Genomic DNA, 23377 nt, shown 5'->3' on the forward strand with positions numbered 1-23377 from the left:
AAATTTAGAACACTGACATGTTAGTCACAGCTTGATTATTTAAAGTCAGCTGATAAAAGGTAAGATTACCTCATAAACAAATAGAAATCTCTATATAAATAAGACTATCACAGTCACCTGGTGATTTTTTTTTTAATATATTTTATTGATTTTTTACAGAGAGGAAGGAAGAGGGATAGAGAGTTAGAAACATCGATGAGAGAGAAACATCGATCAGCTGCCTCTTGCACACCCCCTACTGGGGATGTGCCCGCAGCCAAGTTACGTGCCCTTGACCGGAATCGAACCTAGGACCTTTCAGTCCACAGGCTGACGCTCTATCCACTGAGCCAAACCGGTTTTGGCACCTGGTGATTTTTTTAAAAAATATACATGATTCCTCTTCTCACTTAAAATATTTTGATGTTTATATATATAAATTAGCTGATAGTTCAAAGAACATATACATTTTTAAAAATAGCAGCAAAGCAAAAATTAATTCACATGCAACAGATATATGCTCAAAATACAAAATACAAGAGCAGAATAACACTTGCTGCTACTACTAGGTCAGTGTTAAAATATCAGCTATTAACTCCTTAAACTTTCTAGACTGTGCTAAAATAACTAATTATAATGAAAGCAAATCAAATGGCAAATATAGTCTTTAAAAATCTAAAAAGTTTTAATGATTATATGTCACTCTTTGTATTGACAGTAGAAGCCTACAATTTTATCCATCAATTCACATTATTAAGAGAGGCAGTCTACCATAGAGGTTAAGAGCATAAACTGGGGTTCAAATCCTGGTTCCACCTTTCACTAGCTATGTGATCTTGGGCAAATTTTTTTTTTTAACATCTCTAGGCCTCTGATTCCTGGCTGTAAATGGGTATTACACCAGTATTAACTAGTAGGGTTTCTGAGGAATTAAATAAAAGTGTATATAAAATACTTAAAACAATAACTGGCACAGCAAGTACTCAATAAATGTTAACTGTTATTATTTCTTAAATGACAATATTTTAATGGATATTTTATCTAAGGAAATTGGTAAAAATCAGCAAGCATGCATAACTTTAGCATTAACTATATTATACCCGTGAAGACCTGTAGGAAAGAAGTATTAAAGCATACTGAAGGTAAAAATAAAACAAAATGCTACAGTCAATTAAGGAAGATTTATTCCAAAATTCCTCTTAGTTTTTAAAATTTAAATAGAAATACTCTATACCAACAATCACATGACCACAAATTACAAACCCTTTCATGGAGACTCTCAGAATTCTTCACTTGTAAAGATGTCTCAATGTCTCTAATTTGAAGGCTCCTAACAGAATTGAGCAACAGTCAACCCCCTGCTTTTGTTAAGAGGAACTTTTTCCTCACCAAAAGACAGCATATGGGATATGACCTTAGAGAGCACCTACTTTTTATAAGCAAATAGGTTTTGTAGAAAGAACCATGTGGTAGTAGGAGAAGAACACCTTACCATCAGGGATAAACAAATTTTAAGGTTCTCTGAAATGATGTACTTCAGTCTATAAAGGAGACCAGGGCTTTGGCTTCTCTAGAATAAAAATCAATATAGGCTGTGGAAGCACAAAAGGTCTGAACCATGGTCCATCTCCATCTTGCTAAAGGAGATGCTTCTTGAACACCTAACTAAAGTGAGAGTTTAATAAGCTGGGGACTGCATATTTGGTAACAAGAACCATATATTATAAATATATTATAAGTGAGCACATATCTTCTATAATTCTTAGTGAGAAATTCACTTAATTCACAGTCTTAGGTTATAAATTTTCGGACATACATTTAACAATAATTTTTCTTAGTAGACTTACCATGAAGAACTACTTTAATAAGAAGTAAAACTTAAGCTTAATGATATTTCAGTTTGATTTACAGAAGTAAAACCTAATATTAAAATTTTAAGTTCTTAAGAAATAAAGTATAAATATATATATATGAGAAATAACAGATCATTTCCTATCTGGCAAAAGCATAAGGGATTAAAATACTAAATAATTCAAAAATTTATTGTAAAAAACTTAGAGGACTTCATCAAAACCTTATTTTTAATAGTGAAAACTGGAAACCATCTAATTGTTAGGATATTGGTTAAATATGCTATCGTACTTCCACACAATGACACACTAGAAAATAATTAAAAATCAAGTTTTTAAAGAATGATATGGAGTAAAAAAAACTTCTGATATAACTAGTGAAAAAGTTAAACATAAAATTACATATACACTATAATACTAAATATATTTCTAAAAATACACACAAAAATGGCTTGAAAGAAATATGTAAAAATGTTTATATCACCTATCTGTGAGAGTAGATAAGTTTAATTTTATTTTTCTAATTTATCTAATATTCTACAATTAACATGTATTAGTTTTACAATCAGAGAGGATAAAAGGGGGTTTTCATCCCCATTCTTTAATACCTTTAGAATGGAAAGAAATAAGACAATCACATAAAGGCCAGTTTTCCACTGGTTCATTCAAAATAACTTCTTCTTCAAATACTATTACTGTAATATATTTAAATAAGGAGATCCTTTCAAGAATTTCCTTCATTGGTTTTGATTTGGATTTCTTTGCCATGGAACATATTCCAACCACAATCTGCCTTTCCGGTGGCTAAAACAGAAAAGAAACAAAAAAATCAGGTTGACTTAATAAAAATTCCAAAGTGCAGCTATCTTAAATCTTTCCCAGAAGTAGATGAGGCTTGTGATGAATTAATAAAAAATGACACATTAACCAAAAAAGGCATTTTTCAAAATTATATCATTGTCATAATACATATTAACAAAATAATAGTTTTCTACAAAGATCTGCAAAAAAATTTAAAATAAACTTTCAGAACATTGTTACTATTTTCTTTCAAATTTTAAACTTAAACAAATTCTCCTTTAATTGTCCCTAATATTTACCTTCTTCACACCACAAAGGGGCAAATAAAAGACAAACCCTATCTAATCCAAATAAAAGGCCAATGGGAGTGCGATAAAGAATTCTCTTGACTAAAATATGATGTTGTTCTGACTACAAAGCTATACAGAATTAAACTATTTTTGTAGATTAAATGTGAATATTAGTTGGTCAACTATGACAAATAAGAAGGAAATTTTAGAGAATGCCACACTGCTAAGCATTGTCAATGCTCTTTGACACCCCAATCATCATACTCTAATATTCCTATTTAATCGTATTGTTCCTCTCTGGCACCACTGCTACAGTTCAAAGGCCATAATTTGGCCTGAAACTAAAAATGTAGAAAATGAAAATAATAACTTATGATAGCTCACAGGTTTATAAAATTACTCAAGATTCATTGAGGTCTTTGCATTCAGGTGTTTAGAGTTTTATCAAATATATAAAGAAAGCTGTGTCCAGTTTTTCATTGCAATTCTTCTCTCTCTTCCATTTTACATATTTCATATGACATTATAATCTGGGCTCAAATTATACTAGAGCTCGAAAGTTTTACTAGACTCTAAAAATAAAACTGGATAACATCAGAATTAAATTGGTATTTTTATCCTAGAATTATATTTCTTCATTGCTCTAATTCATATAAAATTCAAATTGATATTGGATTTGATTGTAAATCCTAACTTCCCTGGGATCTGCTGTCTTTCTCACTGTGATCATCCACTTTAATGTTCCCTTATTCAATTTTTTCCTGATGAAAAGCTTCGGCAAAGCTCATTATGACGTCCCTAAAGTAGATTTCATAGACAACAAAAGTGCTCCACCTAATATTGCATACTGCTTTACAGTTTAAAAAATTAAAAGCTAGTAAGTTTTATTTGCTTATTATAGATCTATTTAATGAAGAGCTGATCATTGCCTAAGATGAACTGAAAACATTACAGTTTAAAATGTACAAATAAACCTATATTAAGAAAAAATAACAGAATTTTCCTATTAGGTAAAATCTTAGATGAAAATAATTTTTAAAACAGGTCTAAATTATTTAGTTAGATTTAATGTCTAAATGAAATTCTTTGAAATTTTAACAGAAGAATGATCTGAAACAAACTGTTTTACCAATTCACAGGTCAAATAAATCAAGCTCCTCAAAAGTGACAACTACACATCATGAATATAAACAATTTAATTAGTTTGAATATTCCAAGAACTATATATTAAGCACTGAAGAGTTAGACATATAAAAACGACCTGTCTTCAAAGTTCTTTGAGTCTAATGGGGGACAGAGTAATAATATAGTATATTATGATACATTAAATAAAAGTATATATGTCAAGGTACAGAAATAGTATCAAGGAAGAAGTGTTCAATTTTCTCATGGGGAAGAAGGGCAAGAGTGAATATGAAATCTGAGCATTGTTTCGAAGAATGAAAAACCGTTCACAAAGCACCCCCAAATAAAGGCATTTAATAGAGACAAAGGAGTGCATACAACAGCAAAAAGGCATGATACAACATGGAATACGTGGTACCTTTGATATTGCTAAAACATAAAAGGTAAAAGGCATGAGAGACAGTACAGGTCTAGATAGAGTTGAAAAAAAAGTCCTTATGTGTAAGACTAGACTTGATCTACCAGTGGTGTCCACAGTGTGTTCAGAACTCTATAGAGAAAGGGTTAAGTGCAGTAGAAGCTGAGTCAATAGTTCTTTCCAGTCTAAGTCAGCCAGAGAAGCTGTTTTATGTTTTATTTACTGGCCTTGTAGATAAAACTTCAGAGCAAGAAAAGTTTTGGCTGGCAAGAAAAGCTTGAAAATCATTTTTTTCTGGAGTGGGGTGGGTGGTGGGATAGGTTTTAAATGAGTAACAGTCTGATTTGCATTTTAGATATGTGTAACTGTACTGTGAAAGAATTTAGAGTCATTTAACAGCTATTTTTGGTCTGTTTTTACTGCTTTTACCAAGTATAACAGGTTTTTGTTTTAAGACAAAATTATTTTTTCAATTAGAAATATAAAGAAACACAAACATAAGTTTGTATTTTAAATCAGTTCTCAGAGTAAAGCAATCTCAAGTTGTAAAGAGAAAACAATGACAAGAATAATATTGAACTAATGGAACTATAGCAAAACAAACATAATAAATGTGTCCTCAAGATCCAACATGGATGTACATTCCTCAAGATCCAACATGGATAAACATTCTAATAGATAAGAGAACAGAAATTGAACACGCTTATACATACTTAAACCCACAAGCACACACAATCTGTAAATATGTAAGGTAGCCTCTCCTTCTAGCCACACAATTTAATTCTGATTAGGTAATAAATAGAAATATCTTATGGTCAACCACCACCTGTGTTGATAACATGACAAACAAGCTGGTTAAGTAGAGTCCTACTTTGGTACCTTTGAAATTATTTCCTTCTTTATCTTGATGTATTTGTTATATATTTCTACATACAAACCCTTTTGATTTATGCCACTTTTTCAACCTAGTCCTTTGTGGTGCTAGGCATATCACTGAATGACACTATAATAGGAATCATTAAGTAATTTAAAAGTCTGAGCCCTAACTGTAGTTCTTGACACACCATGAATTCAATGTCACTCATAAAATATACTTTTTCAATTTAAAATATTCCCAACAAATTTCTAGATGAAAAAAAAGTCTTCACAATTTCAGATAAAATATTAATTTCCCTTAAAAATGATCAGTAAAAAATCTATCCTGTATTGCTCTTTTCTCACCAAAAAACAACTTACAGACTCATCTTCCTCCTCCTCATCTTCATCTGCATGGTGGAAGAAATGTCGATAATTACCAGGGTTGATTTCTGTATCTTCAGGCCCAACAAAGAATCTGGCGGATCCACTCATTTTTATTTCATTTGGTATAGGTTATAATTTAAATGTGCTATATTAAAACTGCTTCTACATAAATAGCATCACAAGAATGCATTCTCTTTATACCAGCTGACACATAGGTCTGTTGCAGCTTATTTCTGCTTATACAGTCACTTGAATTGTGATGACACTTAGTTGGCAAATGTTCTTTTGTTCTCAGATATCATTGCTTCATTGTTGATGCAGTTTAGAAAACAAAGATAGTGAGGCTATTGCTTCAGTGAGATGATTCAGCAATCCTTTTACCTAAAATACAATGAAGAAAATAATTTTAAATGACGCTTATAAAATCTGTACCAATAACTTGAAAAGATATTTTCTTCCATAAAATTAAGAAATTAAGACTCGGATCTTCAATATACAACTTTGTAACCGGACAAACTGATACAAAATAACAAAAAGACTGAACACTAAAATCCTCAAGTGCAAAATTATCTAACAAATTAGGAAAAAAATATTTAAATTGTAACAAAATTACATTAAAAGCTAAATTCCTCTGCATATAGTTCAGTAATATCTGAATGAAAAATAACAAGATAAAAGGTAATGGGGTTTAGTAAACATTGACCCCTATCCATCAGTCTGAAATTACATTAAATCCATTCTTATTAAAACAGTGTATCACTTTATTGGGGTGGGGCTGGAAGGGGAGACACCATGGTGGGGAACTAAATCAAGTAAAGGAATACAAGTGCAGGAAGCAATAATGTTAAAATAATAATACACAAAATGGATAACTGCAATCACTTTCTTAAGAGGACTCAACTTGTGGAAGAAAACCTTTCATTGCTATTGCAAAAAAAATCTGTATGAAATAGAATTTGGTTTCAGCAACATCAGTAGAGAATATGTTCTAGAATTTGGAGGTAACTGGACATAATATCCTGGCAGCAATTTAATATAATAGTCCCAAATGATTAGGCTGAGGCCAACACCTAAGGGGGATGAAAGCCATGTGTTTGGGGAATTTTGGATGATACTTGGAGAAATATTATATTGTGCATAAACCAAATTGAATTGTCACAAGTGTTATAAAGTTTCATATAGTACAAGTTTTTTTCTACATGCACTTCAATTTCACAGCAAGAGTGGCATAGGAGAGAACATTCATGCAAGATATCGGACTCCTTGATATAAGAAAGTATTCAATTCAAAATGATTACACTATCATTGAGTCTAGGGCTTTCTGCAACTACAAGGTGGTGGCTATGGAAAGCATGGCCCCCAGTATCAATATCTAAAAAGCAGCACCTCCTTCTTCCATGTGTGTTCTCTTTTTGCATTTTTTTTTCATTTTTCTTAACTCTGCTGTAGTTACTGCTTCATATCAAAACTGGTAAAAACAAGGTTGTAATCATTGAAGATAGCATTATGACAATCAAGACATTTAAAACCTTTAATCTTCTGGGGAGAAGAAAGCATTGTGTGCCACTTAGAACTCTGGTTCACAAACAAGATGATCACTAATTTTCCGGGTCTGAAGACTTCCTGATCAGGTCATCATAGTAGGCCCGACTTAAGTTTGTTTTAAAGCTAACATAAGAAAATTCTGGTTCTGGAGTGATGTGAGTAGTCCAATAAGTTCCATATCCGATTCCATGCCATTCATTAAATGCCCACAAGGATTAAACATTGTGGCATCAATGACAGAACCTGGTATCAGGTCATAAATTCCATTCTAAGGAGTGGCATCCTGTGCAGTAACACCATCTTTAATGTAGAACTGGTCCATAACTGCTGGGTCAAGCTCACTCATCAGAATTTTCAAGGTTTAATCTGGCTGACTAATAAACCCTACTCTCTGGGAAATCCAAAGTATACAACAGTCAGAAGTCATATATCCCATACAATGTGCTGCTCCATTTGGGAAAACTGCAATAAGAAGCTGTATTTTCCCCCAGAAATTCTAGTGTCAGTACCCTTGGTGAGAAGGCTTCATGAAATTCTTATGAGAACAAAAGAAACTTTAAATTGCGTCCAACCCACTGTGATCCCTAGTAAGTTTCAACAGGGGGAACTAGTGCTTTCAGCAAGAGGATGATACCACATATCTTCAAAATGAAATGTCTCTTGGAGACAAACATGTTACTCTCACATAAGCACACTTATAATTGAACATTGCACATCCTTCAAAAGTATGTGCTACTAGAACTTGGGATGGTGCGAAGATTCCCAGGTCCTTGATTTGTGTCAGGTTGCTGCCTGGAGAACCAAACCTCCAGTAGCTTCTCAGTCCCTTTAAAAAAATGTGCAGCTCCTTCACTGTGAGACTAGTGAACAATCAATAACCACAGAAAATCAACTAAATTAAATCTCTTCTCCCACTGCTGCTGAGGATGGTTCCAGCTGTTATTACTAAAGTTCAGGTTCCCTTTTTTTTTTTGTTATAATTTTATATTAACTTTTTTTTTAAAAGGATGAATAAAATTTTCCCAGCTTTTGTGAGTGTGTGTGAGTGTGTGTGTGTGCAAGTGGAACATGAATATGTTGGAAATAGAGGCAGATATACTTACAGTTCAGTCTCTTATAGTCTGCTTTTCCCTGTTAGAGAGAGCAGAGACAGAGCGAGCTAATGTTGCCTGCTGCACTGAGGAAGCTGAACCAAAATTTAAAAGGCCCCAATTTGTAAAAGTACATTTTGCAAAAAACCAAACAAAAATATATGTATATTTTTAGAGAATATAACTATTCTGCATTCTGGTCTCATAGAATCAACAAAACAAGATTAGAGTGAAAACAGTATTTGATTGTATCAGCCCTTAAACCTTCAGAAGTAAAAAAACTGGCAAATCTGATAAAATTTATGGATTCTCTTAGAAAAAAAGTACATGTGCACTAAATCCTTCATGCAACTGTATGTGACGGATTGCCATCCAAACTCCTGCACATAAACAGATGCCCATGAACATCAGTTTAAGAACTACACACAACAGTGATATATCTCAAGGCTGTTTACATGTACTTGTCCCTTGGTCATATTAAAACTAATTACCTATCAAGATGAAACTACATATCAAATATTTCATTTGATTACTGGTAATATAAGAACTTACTTGATCAAATATTCTTAAGAAGAGCTGAATGCTATGCTAGATAGAATTGCAAAGCATTAACTCCGAAAGTTCTATTCCCAAATAGCTAATTCCAGTAAAATGGGGTAATAAATCTGAGGTTATTTTGACTATTAAATGACAATGCAGACACCACAGCAATTAGCATATGGTAAACATAAAGTAAATGTTAGCTGTTTATATATAGTTGTTATAATTATGGCAGAGATTCTGACCTAAACTTAACTGGCACAGAATACATACCATTTTTTCATCTCATGGCACACATAAACTAATTACTAAAATTTTGCAGGACACCAAAAAATGTTATAATTTTTGCTGATCTGACAAAAAATAGGTATAATTTTGATTCACGCACACTGGACATCTATTGTGGTGTTGGCTCTTGCCATTTTTTTTATGTGACAATCTAAGGGAAAAGAGATCAGTGCCCCTGACTAAAGAGTCAGGTATTGCATGTTTTAAAAATTCTTGTGGCACACTGATTGAAAACCGTTGCTTTAATCACTTGCTTTAAACAAGCCCATGCTACAGTAAGTTCAGTATTTTGGTTTCTGAAGTACTGAATTCTGCATCACAATACTGACGCTCCATAAAGACAGAGATCATGTCTGTCTTTTGTTAGACACTCCAAAAAAAATTTTTTTTAATGAATGCTTCAGCCATTGCAAATGTTTAGTAAAGAAACTGGAAGCGATGAAGCATAGAGGCAGGACAATAGTAGTATAATGAGTAAGAATGCAGAGGCTGGAGTCTGAAAAACCTGGTTTCTCATACAGGTTCAAATGTTTAGCAGCAGCAGTAAGTTTATTAGGGCAAGTTATGCGACCTCTCTCAGCCTCAGTTTCTTCTTCTGTAAAATGAGGATAATAATCTGCCTCATGGAATTGTTGAGGGGTATAGGAGAAAATATGTAAAGCACTTGGCACACAGCTCACGTCAGCTATCCTTATTATTTTATCTGCCCGAAACAAAAACTTTATTTTTCATTGTGGAATTTTTAACAGTAAAACAAAAGCCTATCGCAGCGTAGAGCAACAAAGGTAGGTGCCAAAGTCAGCCATGCTTCTGACTTCCAGTTAAGCCTTCCAGCACGCCAGGCAAGTGTTACCCACAGGGCTCCAAAGGTCAAACTCCCAGGAAGTCGTTGAGAACCTGGTAACAGATCGATGGGTCACCGCCCTCGCCCCTGCTTCCTCGAAGCGCGAAAGGATGCCACCCTCTCCAACGGATTCGGTGCGGCAATCAGTCCTTACTCTGGAAAGCTGCAACGCACTGAAATGAGGGTGAAGGCGGCGATGGGCAGGGGGATAGAGGTGGAAAAATGAAAAGCAAAATAGCCATTTGTACCCACATTAAGTCCCCAAACTCGAGACCGCCTACTTTGGTGGAGCAAGACCGCAGCCTGGAGCACCAGCGAGAAGCTCGGCTGTTCCCAGCTCAGCTGACACCTCTGGTATACCAAACCCAAGAAATGAAAAAGGGAAGCAATGGAGGAGGAGAAATGAAACGACCCGCAGAGCTGTGCTGTCACTCCTCCACGCTGCCTTTCGCTCTGGCCCCGGCCCTCCGAGGCGCGCGTGGCTACGGCTCCGCAGAGCTCAGCGGGAGACAAAGCAACTGCCCGGCGGCGGCCGGCTGCAAACCCTGGGCGACCAGGTTCCGCATCCCGGTTTTTCTTCGGTCTCGGGACCCTCACCTGCCACGGCTGCGGTTGTCACGCGAGTGGCTGGAGATGGCCCACACCATACAGGTCTCGGTTTCCCTTTTAATCCCGAGGGCAGGGGTGAGGTATTGGTTAAGAGGCTCCAGCTGTCAGCGTGGACGCGGGTCTTCTTTCTTCAGTAACAGAAGAGCCACATGGAGGTAGTGCAAGGAACTACTACACCGGAGAGCCTCCGCCACGCCTCCTCTCCCGCTTTGGGTCTCACTCAGACAGCTCACCGGGCAGAAAAATTTCCCGCAAGAGCCAAAGGTTCCGCCCTAACCTTCTTTGATCGGAGCTCCACCCCCACAAGCCCCGCCCCTCTTAACGACTTGGTTAGTTCCGCTTCCGGCAGCACCAGATAAGTCGCGAGAGGAAGCTTAAATCCTGTCGCTTGCATTTAGGACCACTTCGGTGAGTGGTCGTTCAGGTGTGCTTTGTCATACCTAATGAATTTTAAAGTGAGGTGTAACCTGACAGTAATTTCAAAGCCGTTCCCATCGACTAGCCTAGGAAGGGTTTACTTGGATGTTGCGCAGGCGCCTTGGGGCGGCAGGGCCTTGTGGAGTCCCGTCGGCAGAACAGAAACTGGGCGATTTCCGTTTTCGGGCCTGGGGAGATGCCTACTTGGTGGAACCGAGTTTTGCTTAATGGTCGTTTTTCTGTTTGTGCTAAATTTAGCCGGACCTTGCCTTTAAGATTTAGACGCTTAAACGCTCTGGAAATGTTCCTTTAAAGTAGCGTCCGAGTCTCCGAATGAATTCAAAAGTTGAGTGCTGCACTTGGTTGACATTGAAGAATTCTCCCTCCTTACTTTAAGCATAGTTGTCATTTAATCGGAAATATTACCCTTTTGCCCCAAATTAAAATCTCCTGTGCGGGGAGAAACGCTAGCTCAAGGGAGAATCTTGTGTCGTTGTTTTGAAGGAAAAGTACCCATTTTACCTCTATGGGTTTTCCTTAAATGGGCATTTCTAACCTAAAGTAGAGAAATAATTTTCAAAGTGAAATTCATTTGTCACATGTGACTTCATTTTTATGCATTTGGAGATTAAGACATTTTTGTTAAACGAATGTGTACATTGAAATGAAGCGCAGATTACAGTGACTTGTCTGGTATATTTAGATTTCCCAGTCTTTGACGCTACATAAAATTGTGCTCTTACATTTTTCAGAGATTAGAATAGAATAAGTAAACTTCTGATCACAAGTTAACATGCTTATTGAAATATTACTAATTTTGAGTTTTTAGTTTGGAACATATGCATATAACTAGAGGCTTTAAATTGGTGGCCTTGATGGGATTTGCCCTTGGTGAAACAGTTAAATCCTGATTTTATTTAAAGTGATGCTTCACTGCCTTTATTGCACACACAAGATAAAATTATTAAATGAATTAAGTAATAAATATTAACACAGATATTCACTGATTTTATTTGATGTTGTACAAGGGATAGAGTGTAAAAAGTTCAGCCATTTCCTGTTGCAAAGCTAGAAGTTGTAATGAGCCACCTTCATTCAGGACTTGTTCTTTTTTTGACAGTCCTAATTGCTTATTAGGTAAGAATTTTACAAACATTACCTATCCTGGCGGTAACGGTGGAGCTGGAGAGTGTGGCCCTTCCCTGGCGGCACAGCGGTGTGTGGGGGACTTCAGCCCCCACAGCTCCCTGTGCTTGCCGCCTGGTTTGGTGGTCCCCTGGTGTCAGGATTTCTTCTGATAGCCTTACGGAACGGACCGAGGAGGAGAACCTCAAAGAATTTGTACGTGGAATCTTCACCAACCCAGTAAGACTTCAGGGCTCTCAGAGCCCACAGTGGCGTCCCGCTCGTTCCTCAGCAGCGGACTGAACACTTGGGCAAATCTTAGCCGGTTAGCACCGTGATGGACAGGCTTGCCTAGGTCGCTCCCTTAGGAACAGGGCCACCAGGGCGCACACGAATCTGAAATACCACATAACCTTGTTTGGCCTTGCAGCCCAGGCCGGTGGCAGCGCACGCTGAGAAGGAAGCGCATTACAGCGGACGTTTCTTCCTCCATAGCTCCGGGATGTACTTGTAAGCTCCCATCTTGGTTTACCTGATGGCTGCGGCCAGACGGAAAGGAAGAGCCATACCTTTTCTTACTTCTACTTGTTTTAATACACAAGCAATTATTTTAACAAAAATTCCTGAAACAGAGTAAATCCAAAAAAAGCCTAATATAATCTTCATATTTATTGCTCAAACCACTAAATTGTCCTTTGTAAATGATACCTTCCTTTAATAATACTTGGGCACAGCCCTAGCTGGTGTGGCTCAGTGGGTAAAGTGTTGGCCCACAGACTGAAGGGTCCTGGGTTGGATTCTGGTCAAGGGCACGTGCCTGGGTTATGGGCTCAGTCCCCAGCATGGAGCGTGCAGGAGGAAGCCAGTCAGTGATTCTCTCTCATCATTGATTTTTCTCTCTCTCCCTTCCTCTCTGAAATCAATAAAAAATAATAATATTTGGGCAGAGGAAGATTATGTATATTTGTTCTAAATATTACAGCATAAAGCCATTTTCTTTCATATATTTTTTTATTTCAGAGAGAGAGGGAGAGGAGAGAGAGATAGGAACATCCATGATGAAAATCATTGATCGGCTGCCTCCTGCACACCCCCTACTGGGGATCCACCCCCTACTGGGGATCCAGCCCCTAACATAGGCCTGTAGAATGGAACCTTGATCTCCTGGTTCAGAGGTCAATGCTCAACCACCAAGGCACAGGGGGAGTGGGGAGGGGTTTCTAGGGACCAAATGGTGAATATACTTTGAAAAGAAAAAAATTCTACTGGTTCTTTAACTTATTCTTGTATGTAAATACCAGGTATTAGCAGCAAACTTTTAACCATCTATTTAAAACTCTACTATTGTGAACTGATTTTCTTTCTTTTCCATTTTCTGTTTGTCCTTGTCATCTGTGTCTACTTTCAGAACTATAAGCTTGTGAACCCCTTTAGACTATAACTCATTATACTAGTAAAGTATGCAACTGTTGAGTTTTCTAGGTTTCATTGTTAGTAAAACATATGCCTTGCCAGAAAACATTAATCAGCCATTAAAGAAAGGAGTGAGGTTTTAAAATCTTATTCCTTGTAAAGATTTTGAGAAGTGTTCTCTCTTACTTTGAACAGCTTGATATGGATGATAATACTTAAGTATTTAAACAATCCTATATAATAAAATAGTAATATGCAAATTGACCATCACTCCAACACACAAGATAAGATGTCTGCCCCCATGTGGTCAAAGATGGCTGCCCCCATGTGGACACAAGATAGCTGCCACAAGATGGCCAGCAGGGGAGGGCAGTTGAGAGGGACCAGGCCTGCAAGGGAGGGCAGTTGGGGGCAATCAAGCTTGCAGGGGAGGGCAGTTAGGGGTGACCAGGCTGGCAGAGGAGGGAAGTTGGGGGTGACCGGGCCTGCAGGGAAGGGCAGTTGGGGGGGACCCAGGCCTGCAGGGGAGAGCAGTTGGGGGGGGGGGACCAGGCCTTCAGGGGAGGGCAGTTAGGGGCAATCAGGCTGGCAGGGGAGCAGTTAGGCATCAATCAGGCTGTCAGGGGAGTGGTTAGGGGGTGATCAGGCTGGCAGGCAGAAGCAGTTAGGGGCAATCAGGAAGGCAGACAGGCGAGCATTTGGGAGCCAGCAGTCCAAGATTGTGAGAGGGATGTCCGACTGCCCGTTTAGGCCTGATCCTACTGGGATCAGGCCTAAACGGGCAGTCGGGCATCCCTTGAGGGGTCCCAGATTGGAGAGGGTGCAGGCTGGGCTGAGGGACACCCCCCCCCCCACCCCCGTGCATGAATTTCATGCACCAGGCCTCTAGTCCTATATAATAAAAGCCTAATATACAAATTGACTGAACAGCAGAACGACCGGTCGCTATGACACACACTGACCACCAGGGGGTAGATGCTCAACGTAGGAGCTGCCCCCAGCCCGCAGGCCCCAGGCCAGACAGCGGGGGCCCCCAGATCGCCCTGCCGGTCACCCCGCAGAGGGAGGCAACCAGTGGCAGCGGTGGGGTCAGTGAGTGGGTGGTGCCGGGCCAGCTAAGGCGGGTGCCATTGGGGGCCTCCCGATTGCCCTGCTGGTCACCCCACAGATTGGCCCTCATCGCCGGCCAGGCCTAGGGACCCTACCTGTGCACAAATTTCATGCATCAGGCCTCTAGTAATTATATATTGATTTACCATTTGTAAAAGACTTTTCAAATCCATTATCTCATTGATCCATGTAATTGTGAAAAAGTTGGGATAAGTATTATGTCCTTTTTCTAAATGTGGATACTGAGGCTTAGGTAACTCACTCACTAGAAATGCTGACTCCTAAAAGCCTTATCTTCTTAGACACACCGTACTAATAGTGCCACATGTATGCAAGTAAAGTAATGTTTTCCCAATGTGAACTTTGGAACATGTGGCCTCTTTTAATTCAATGCTAACTCTTCTATTGGGAAATGCAAGTAATACTTTACTTACTGACAAATAGTTGAATGATCATTGTGTCCCAAACACTGTGTGAAACGATATAAGCATTAAGAATTAATAAGACCTATTCCTTATTTGTAATTTAAAATATTTATTATTTAATCACTTTATAACTTTTACTATCAGTTCTCATCCTTGGTAATACTTTGTATTGTTAGGTTTGTTTTGTTTAGTTGTTGTTTTTGCCATTTTGATGGATATGTACTGGTATCTTATTGTGGTTTAATTTGCATTTTTTATTGTGTAATGGTGCTGAGTATCTTTTCATGTGTTTATTTGCCACCCATATCTGTGTACCTAAACTCACAAAGATTTTTTTTTTGTTATCTTCTAGAACAGGAGGGGGGAAGCTTATATGTGCCAAGGGACCATTTGGATATTTATAACATCACTAGAGGCCCGGTACACGAAATTCATGCACGGGGGTGGGGGGTTGTCCCTCAGCTCAGTCTGCACCCTCTCCAATCTGGGACTCCTTGAGGGATGTCCGACCGCCCGTTTAGGCCCGATCCCACCGTTTAGGCGGTCGGACATCCCTCTTACAATCCAGGACTGCTGGCTCCCAACTGCTCGCCTGCCTCTGCCTGATTGCCGCAAACTACTTCTGCCTGCCAGCCTGATCACCTCCTAATCGCTCCACTGGCAGCCTGAACGATGCCTAACTGCTCCCGGGCCTGCCCGATTGCCCCAAACTGCCCTCCCCTGCTGGCCTGGTCACCCCTAACTGCCCTCCCCTGCCAGTCTGGTTGCCCCTAACTGCCCTCCCCTGCAGGCCTGGTCCCCCCCAAACTGCCCTCCCCTGCTGGCCTGGTCTCCCTCAACTGCCCTCCTCTGCTGGCCCGGTCACCCCTAACTGCCCTCCCTTCTGGCCTGATCACCCACAACTGCCCTCCCCTGAGAGACCTGGTCTCTCCCAACTGCCCTCCCCTGCAGACCTGGTTCCTCCCCCCAACTGCCCTCCCCCGCAACTGCCCTCCCAACTGTCCTCCCCTGCAGACCTGGTTCCTCCCCCCAACTGCCCTCCCCCGCAACTGCCCTCCCAACTGTCCTCCCCTGCAGACCTGGTTCCTCCCCCCAATTGCTCTCCCCCACAACTGCCCTCCCCTGCAGGCCTTGTCCCTCCCATCTTCCCTCCCCTGCAGGCCTTGTCCCCCCCAAACTGCCCTCCCCTGCAGGCCTGGTCACCCCCAACTGCCCTCCCCTGCAGGCCTGTTTGCCCCAACTCCCCTCCCCTGCAGGCCTGGTCCCTCCCAACTGCCCTCCCCAGCTGGCCTGGTCATCCCCAACTGCCCTCCTCTGCAGGCCTTGTCCCTCCCACCTGCCCTCCCCTGCAGGCCTTGTTCCCCCCACAACTGTCCTCCCCTGCAGGCCTGGTCCCCCCAACTTTCCTCCCCTGCAGGCCTGTTACCCCCCAAACTGTCCTCCCCTGTAGGCCTGGTCCCCCTAAACTGCCCTCCCCTGCTGGCCTGGTCTCCCCCAACTACTCTCCTCTGCTGGCCTGGTCACCCGTAACTGCCCTCCCTGCTGGCCTGATCGCCCACAACTGCCCTCCCCTGCAGGCCTGGTACCCCCCAGCTGCCCTCCCTTGCAGGCCTGGTATCCCCCAACTGCCTTTCCCTGCAGGCCTGGGTCCCCCCCCAACTGCCCTCCCTTGCTGACCTGGTCTCCCCAACTGCCCTCCTCTGCTGGCCTGGTCACCCCCACTGCCCACAACTGCCCTCCTGCCAGCCATCTTGTGGCGGCCATACTTTGTCCACATGGGGGCAGCCATCTTTGACCACATGGGGGAGTCCATCTTATGTCTTGGAGTGATCATCAATTTGCATATTACTCTTTTATTAGATAGGATTTCTGGGCCATACAAAATTATCAACTTAAAAATTAGCCTTCTATATTTGATCAGACATTTAATTGACTCACCCCTAATGCCTTTGCAGGGCCAGAACAAATTATTTTGCAGGCCTAATATAGCCTGCGGGCTGGACGTTCACCACCCCTATTCTAGAAGTTCTGTAGTTTCAGGTTTTACCTTTTGGTCTATGACCCATAGTGGGTTAATTTTTACATTTGGTGCAAGATATGAGTTGAGGTCATCTTTTTTTCATATTGATATTTAGTTGTTCCAGCAACTGAATATTATTCATTCTCTGTTGAATTACCTTGGTGCTTTTTCAAAAATCAATTTATAATTTCTGTATGGCTTTTTTTCTAGACACTCTATTCTGTTCAATAGGCTAACGGCTCTCATTTTGCCAGTACCACACAGTCGTGATTACTACACATATACCCTATAGATATTGCAGGTTCAGTTCCAGGCCACTGCAATAAAGTGAGTATCACCATAGCGAATCACACAAAGTTTTTGTTTTCCCAGTACATATAAAAGTTATGTTTACACTATACTGTAGTCTGTTATAACATTTTCTAAAAAAAATACTTACCTAAATTAAAAAATACTTTATTGCTAAAAAGTGCTAATCATCATCTGAGCCTTCAGTGAGTCATAATCTTTTTGCTGGTTGAGGGTCTTGCCTAGATGTTGATGGCTGCTGACTAATTAGGGTGTTGGTTGCTGAAGGTTGGGGGTGGCTGTGGCGGTTTCTTAAAAAAGACAAAAATGAAGTTTTCTGCATTGAAAACTCGTCCTTTCATGAACAATTTCTCTGTATCATACAATGCTGTTTGACAGCATTTTGCCCGCATTAGAAGTCTCACAAATCCTGGCACTGCTTTATCCACTAGTTTACATGATATTCGAAATTTTTTGTTGTCATTGCAACAATCTTCATAGCGTTTTCACTAGGAATAGGTTTCATCTCAAGAAACCACTTTCTTTGCTCATCCATAAGAAGCAGCTCCTCAGTTGATAAAGATTCATCATGAGATTGTAGTAATTTGGGCACATTTTTAGGCGCTACAGCTAATTCTTGTTCTTTTGCTGTTTCCACCATATATGCAGTACTTCCTCCAATGAAGTCTTGAATCCCTCAATGTCATCACTGAGGGTTGGAATCAACTTCTTCCAAACTCCTGTTAATGTTGATACTTTTACCTCTTTTTATGAATCACAAATGTTCTTAATGGTATTTAGAATGGTGAATCCTTTCCAAAGGGTTTTTAATTTACTTTGCCCAGATCCAGAGGAATCACTTCAGCAGCTCTAGCCTTATGAAATATATTTCTTAAATACACTGCAAAAAGTCATGCACTGCAAAATGACTTTTTGATCAATGATGGACCATATATACGACGGTGGTCCCATAAGATTATAATGGAGCTGAAAAATTCCTGTCGCCAAATGACATTATAGCCATCCTAACATCCTAATGCAATGCATTACTTATGAATTACTGGTCTATGTATTTACTGTACTATACTTTTTGTTGTTGTTTTAGGGTGTACTCTTTATAGTTACATAAAAAAGTTTGCTGTTAAACAGTATGCAGTGTTACACCAGCAGCAGCCTCATATATCTTGTGTTTACTGCATTTCTTTTTAAAAAAATCCTTATTGTTGAAAGTATTATATACTTTTCCACCCATAAACCTCTTCTAGCCTGCTCCCATCCTCCCTCACTACCCCACTGTCTGTATCTGTGGGTTATGCATATATGCATACAAGTTCATTGGCTGATCTCTTCCCACTCATCCTCCTCTGCCTTCCCTCTGAGGTTCAACAGTCTGTTCCTGCTTCTATGACTCTGGGTCTACTTTTGATCATCAGTTTATTTGGTTCATTAGATTCCATATATGAGCGAGATCATGTGATACTTACCTTTCTCTGACTGGCTTACTTCGCTCAGCATAATACTCTCCAGGTCCATCCATGCTGTTGCAAATGTTCAGAGTTCTTTCTTTTTTTTATTGCTGTGTAGTATTCCATTGTGTAAATGTAACATAGTTTATTTTATTCACTCATCTACTGATGGGCACTTAGGCGGTTTCCAGGTCCTAGCTATTGTAAACCCTAATGCTGTGTTTCTTGATTGCATCATTTTTTTCTTGTTCTTGATTTAATCTCGTGTTGTTTTGTATAGTAACATGCTATATAGGCTTGTAACCTAGGAGCAATAGGCCGCTATACTATATACCTTAGGTATATAGTGGGCTGTAGCATCTAAGTTTGTTAAGTGCACTCTTAAATGTTAGCACAATGATGAAATTGCTTAAAGGTGTATTTCTCAGAACTATCCACATTATTAAGTGGCACATGACTGCAATAAGACTTGAAGGTCAAATTACTCCTTGATCCATGGGCTACAGAATGGATGTGGTGTTAGCAGGCATGAAAATAACATTAATCTCATTGTACATCTTCATCAGAGCTCTTAGTTGATCAGGTGCATTGTCAGTGAGCAGTAATATTTAGAAAGGAATGTTTGTTTTTTTCTGAACAGTAGTTCTCAACAGTGGTCTTAAAATATTCAGTAAATCCATGTTGTGCTGTCATTCAGGATTTGTTTTTCCACTTATAGAGCAAAGGCAAAGTAGATTTAGCATAATTCTTAAGGATCCTTGGGTTTTGGGGATGGTAAATGAGCACTGGCTTCATTAGTCCCTAACCAAAGTCAGCCTGTTCTTTGAAGTTTTAAAGCCAGTCATTGACTTCTCTCTAGCTATGAAAGTCTTAGATGTCATCTTCATCATCTTAACTGTATTTTAAAGTGTATAGCTTAGTGGCATTAAGTACATTTACATTGTTGTGTAACCATCACCACCATGCATCTTCTGAATGCTTTTTTTCTTGCATAACTGAAACTCTGTACCAACAATAACTCTCCTTTACTCCCAACACCCTGACAAACACCATTCTAATTTCTGTCTCTATAAATTTAACTTCTCTAGGTACCTCATATATAGACTTATACAGTATGTGTTCTTGTTACTGGCTTATTTTACATTAGCCATAATATCCATGTTTTAATATATGCCAGAATTTCCTTTGTTTTTTAAGGTTGAATAATAATTCCATTGTATGCATATATCCCATTTTGTTTATCCATTCATCCAGTGATGAAAACTTGGGTTCCTGCCACCTTTTGGCTATTGTGAATAATGCTGCTATGAACTTGGATGCCAAAACAATCTCTCAATCCTAATAGAATGTAAACTCCATAGGGTCAAGAGGATACATGTCTTGTTTATTATTGTATCTCCAGTGTGTGTCCGACACATAGCAGGAGCTCAATAATATTTTTTTAGATCAGTGACTAAACCTCGTATTTGTCTCTAGCAACTGTCTTGTAATTCTTTGCCTTCATAACTAAATTAAATTTATTAAATACACTTTTTCAATGCCTATTCATTTTATACCTCCTTAGTCTGGTTTCCACCTGCCCTGTGCTACTCTAACTATTACCAAAACCACGAGACAAATTTTAATTCTGATATTATGTAACCTCTCCTCTACTTGGTGTTCAAGAGCTCTTTATTCCCTAAACTTCTGTGACAGAACCTCTTCTGGATTTTTTCCTATTTCCCTGGCTAATCTCATGTTGCTGAGGGATTTCCAATATACTAGTATTTGGGAGAGAGACATATAAACTAGTAAGTTGAATAAAGTGTTGCAGATTTTATGAAAGTGGTGCACGTACCAAGGAAGGTGTGCACAATTCTACCTGAGAGGAAATAGATGTGGTCAGGAAGGATTCATAGATGAGTGTATTCATTAATGTGAATGTTAAAGGATAAGGATATGTCTACTGTTCTTACTAGGTGCACTTTCCATGAAATTCTTCTACTGCCTTAACTTCATCTACATGCTTAGGTCATCCATTAGCTCAATACAACATGTTCAATGCTGTCATTGTTCTCCCTAAGCCAGAACTTCAGAAATGATCCCAGCCTCTTAATTTTATTCACTCACACATCCAGTCAGTCACGATTCTTATAAAATGTATCTGCCATTTCCACTGATATTGCTTTGACTCAGACTTTTATCATTTCTTGCCTAAATTATGCAGTTGTCCCTTAACTGTACTGACCTTTCTGTTTTTCCACCCCAATCTGTCTTATTTGTGCAGAATGGACTTTGTGGGATAGAAAACTATAAATGCAGCCTGTAAAGGTCAGTCTCCTAGGGCTCAGCAGCAGAGAGAGAAAAGCCGAAAATGATTCTGGATGGGGTGGGGGTGGTGCCAAACAGAAAACCAGCATAGGCTCATTCCTTTCAACTGAAAATATGAAAGAAAAATTTTTCTTTTTAAAGAAAACTAAAATAGAGAAGTTTTCCTTTATTTTGGCCTGTATAACCAGATTTTTCTTTATAACATAGAGAAGGTATGCATAAAATAAAAAAGAATTTCTGTTCAAAAAAGCAGCTTATGTATAGTTCAGAAGAGTGTATGAGCTCTATAATAACTAAATATCTCCTTTCTTCTTTATTATATGAACATTTCCAAAATATACCTTTCTCATAAATGATTTGAATAGGGTTGTGTTGTTATTTTTTTTGCATTTTGCAATGACCATAAATATATGTAGAAGTAATGCAAAACTGAATTTCTCTGTTTATAACCAATTATTTATTTAAATGTCTCATAACAGAACCATCCTATATAAGTAATACTTTAGTTAATGGTACTGAGAGACTTTAAACAAAACTCTTTGAAGTGTACTTGTTCATTTCCTTTTTTCCCCCAGTATGTGGAAAATTGTCAACATTTCTTACCATGTGGAAAGAGACAAGATAATTTGTCATGATATATCTCAAAAATAACATTTAAATATTTTAGCTCATATACATCGTACTGTTCCTTTTCTGTACTACAGTACAGTAATCTCTCTCAGGTAATATTTTGTGAATATTCAATTCATATGTAAAGCAGAAGTGTGACAGAGTCTGAACTGAAAAAGCAACTGAATTAGCTTATCATTTAAATGATATATATATATATATATATATATATATATATATATATATATATATATATGTCTCAGAGAGAGGAAGGGAAAGGAAAAGAAGGATAGAAACATCAATGATGAGAGAGAATCCTTGATCTGCTGCCTACTGCACGCCCCCTACTGGGGATCGAGCCTGCAACCCAGGCATATGCCCTGACTGGGAATCCAACCATGACTTCCTGGTTCATAGGTCAATGCTCAACCACTGAGCCACATCAGCCGGGCTAAATTATATCTTTAAATATCTTTTACCTAGGTTCATAATGGTACGTAGTGGAAAAAACGGTGAACTTCATCTTAAACAAATTGCATATTATAAACGAACTGGTGAATATCATCCAACTACACTACCGAGTGAGAGAAGTGGAATAAGAAGAGCGGCAAAAAAATTTGTCTTCAAAGGTAAAATTAAGGCCCCAAACTTGAATATAGAGTTAATATAGATGCTTCTCCATATGTGTTCTTTATGGAATCCTGAGAGTTTCTGTAGTAATTGGTTGTTGCTAAACAATTACTAGTTGAATTGATGATGCCACTCAGTCAAAAGCAAAATAAAAATCACACAGAAGTTAACTGAAGGCCATGAAAAGGGCATTTGAATTTATAGACAGAAAATGATACCTTGGGATCAAAAACAATAACATATACCTAAATTAACCTTGCCTGCTTTTTCCCTAAGGTGGTTTCTACTCTAATGGTGTATTTTGAAGCACTCATGTTACTGTCAGTGAAAAGCTTATTTGATGCTTAATATGAAAATGTTGACAAAGTTAACTTGATTGTTTACTATACTTATTTCTGTGGTTCCTTCCTTTCATTGCTATTAAATAATTTCTGAATGGGTTAAATATTAGGCAGTAGAATATATATATATTGAAAGTTTATGATAATTTTTGCCTCTTTGTCCTCTTCCAAAGAGGAAGGGAAGTTTGGAATGAGATAAGTAAGAGGTATAGTCACCAGATAACTGAATGTTGGTGCTATTAATGAGAGTTTTGGCTAGAGGTACAGAATCAGGCTTTCCTCAAAGAAAGTCAAGAAAATTCTATGATCCTATATAATAAAAGCCTAATATGCTATGTGTCCAGTCATCCGGTCACCCATTCAACCAACCAAAGCATAATATGCTAAGGCTGCTCAACCGCTCGCTATGACGTGCACTGACCACCAGGGGGCAGACAGTTGACCGGTTGACCAGTCGCTATGACGTGCACTGACCACCAGAGGGCAGATGCTCCAGCTGGTAGGTTAGCTTGCTGCTGGGGTCCAGCCGATTGGGACTGAGTGAGATGGGCCGGACACACCCTGGAGCCTCCTGCGGTCTCTCTCTGGCTGGCCAACCTCC

General features: G+C 39.0%; 2 protein-coding genes and 1 pseudogene across 20 annotated transcripts in view; 1 reads left to right on the forward strand and 2 right to left on the reverse strand.

Annotated features, from left to right (window-relative positions):
- PPIP5K2 (diphosphoinositol pentakisphosphate kinase 2) overlaps positions 1 to 10849 on the reverse strand; it is a 70144-nt gene extending 59295 nt beyond the window's left edge. For 15 of the 17 annotated variants that reach the window (XM_080680342.1, XM_080680352.1, XM_080680338.1 and 12 more), the window contains exons 1-3: positions 10611 to 10849; positions 5700 to 6086; positions 2438 to 2633 (exon numbers count right to left, since the gene is read on the reverse strand). In XM_080680342.1, the coding sequence (XP_080536468.1) occupies positions 2438 to 2633; positions 5700 to 5813 (310 nt within the window). In that variant the 5' untranslated portion in view covers positions 5814 to 6086; positions 10611 to 10849. Of the gene's footprint in view, positions 1 to 2437; positions 2634 to 5699; positions 6087 to 10026; positions 10187 to 10610 lie in introns of those variants that run through there. The other 2 variants (XM_080680345.1, XM_080680344.1) reach the window with 2 other exon arrangements.
- On the reverse strand, positions 7155 to 9486 carry LOC308252751 (S-adenosylmethionine decarboxylase proenzyme-like; annotated as a pseudogene). The gene is made up of 3 exons: positions 9475 to 9486; positions 7987 to 8110; positions 7155 to 7665 (listed from the first exon to the last, which is right to left on the reverse strand). The product of its transcript is annotated as an S-adenosylmethionine decarboxylase proenzyme-like (transcript).
- Positions 10850 to 10960: 111 nt separating the features above from the next.
- Positions 10961 to 23377, forward strand: part of GIN1 (gypsy retrotransposon integrase 1) — a 28799-nt gene continuing 16382 nt past the window's right edge. Inside the window, exons 1-3 of one of the 2 annotated variants that reach the window (XM_080677794.1) lie at positions 10964 to 11030; positions 12595 to 12674; positions 22289 to 22434. In XM_080677794.1, the coding sequence (XP_080533920.1) occupies positions 12667 to 12674; positions 22289 to 22434 (154 nt within the window). In that variant the 5' untranslated portion in view covers positions 10964 to 11030; positions 12595 to 12666. Of the gene's footprint in view, positions 11031 to 12594; positions 12675 to 22288; positions 22435 to 23377 lie in introns of both variants that reach the window. The other variant, XM_080677795.1, reaches the window with a different exon arrangement.

Source organism: Plecotus auritus, assembly GCF_963455305.1.
Source record: "Plecotus auritus genome assembly, chromosome: 7".
NCBI classification, from domain to species: Eukaryota; Metazoa; Chordata; class Mammalia; order Chiroptera; family Vespertilionidae; genus Plecotus; species Plecotus auritus.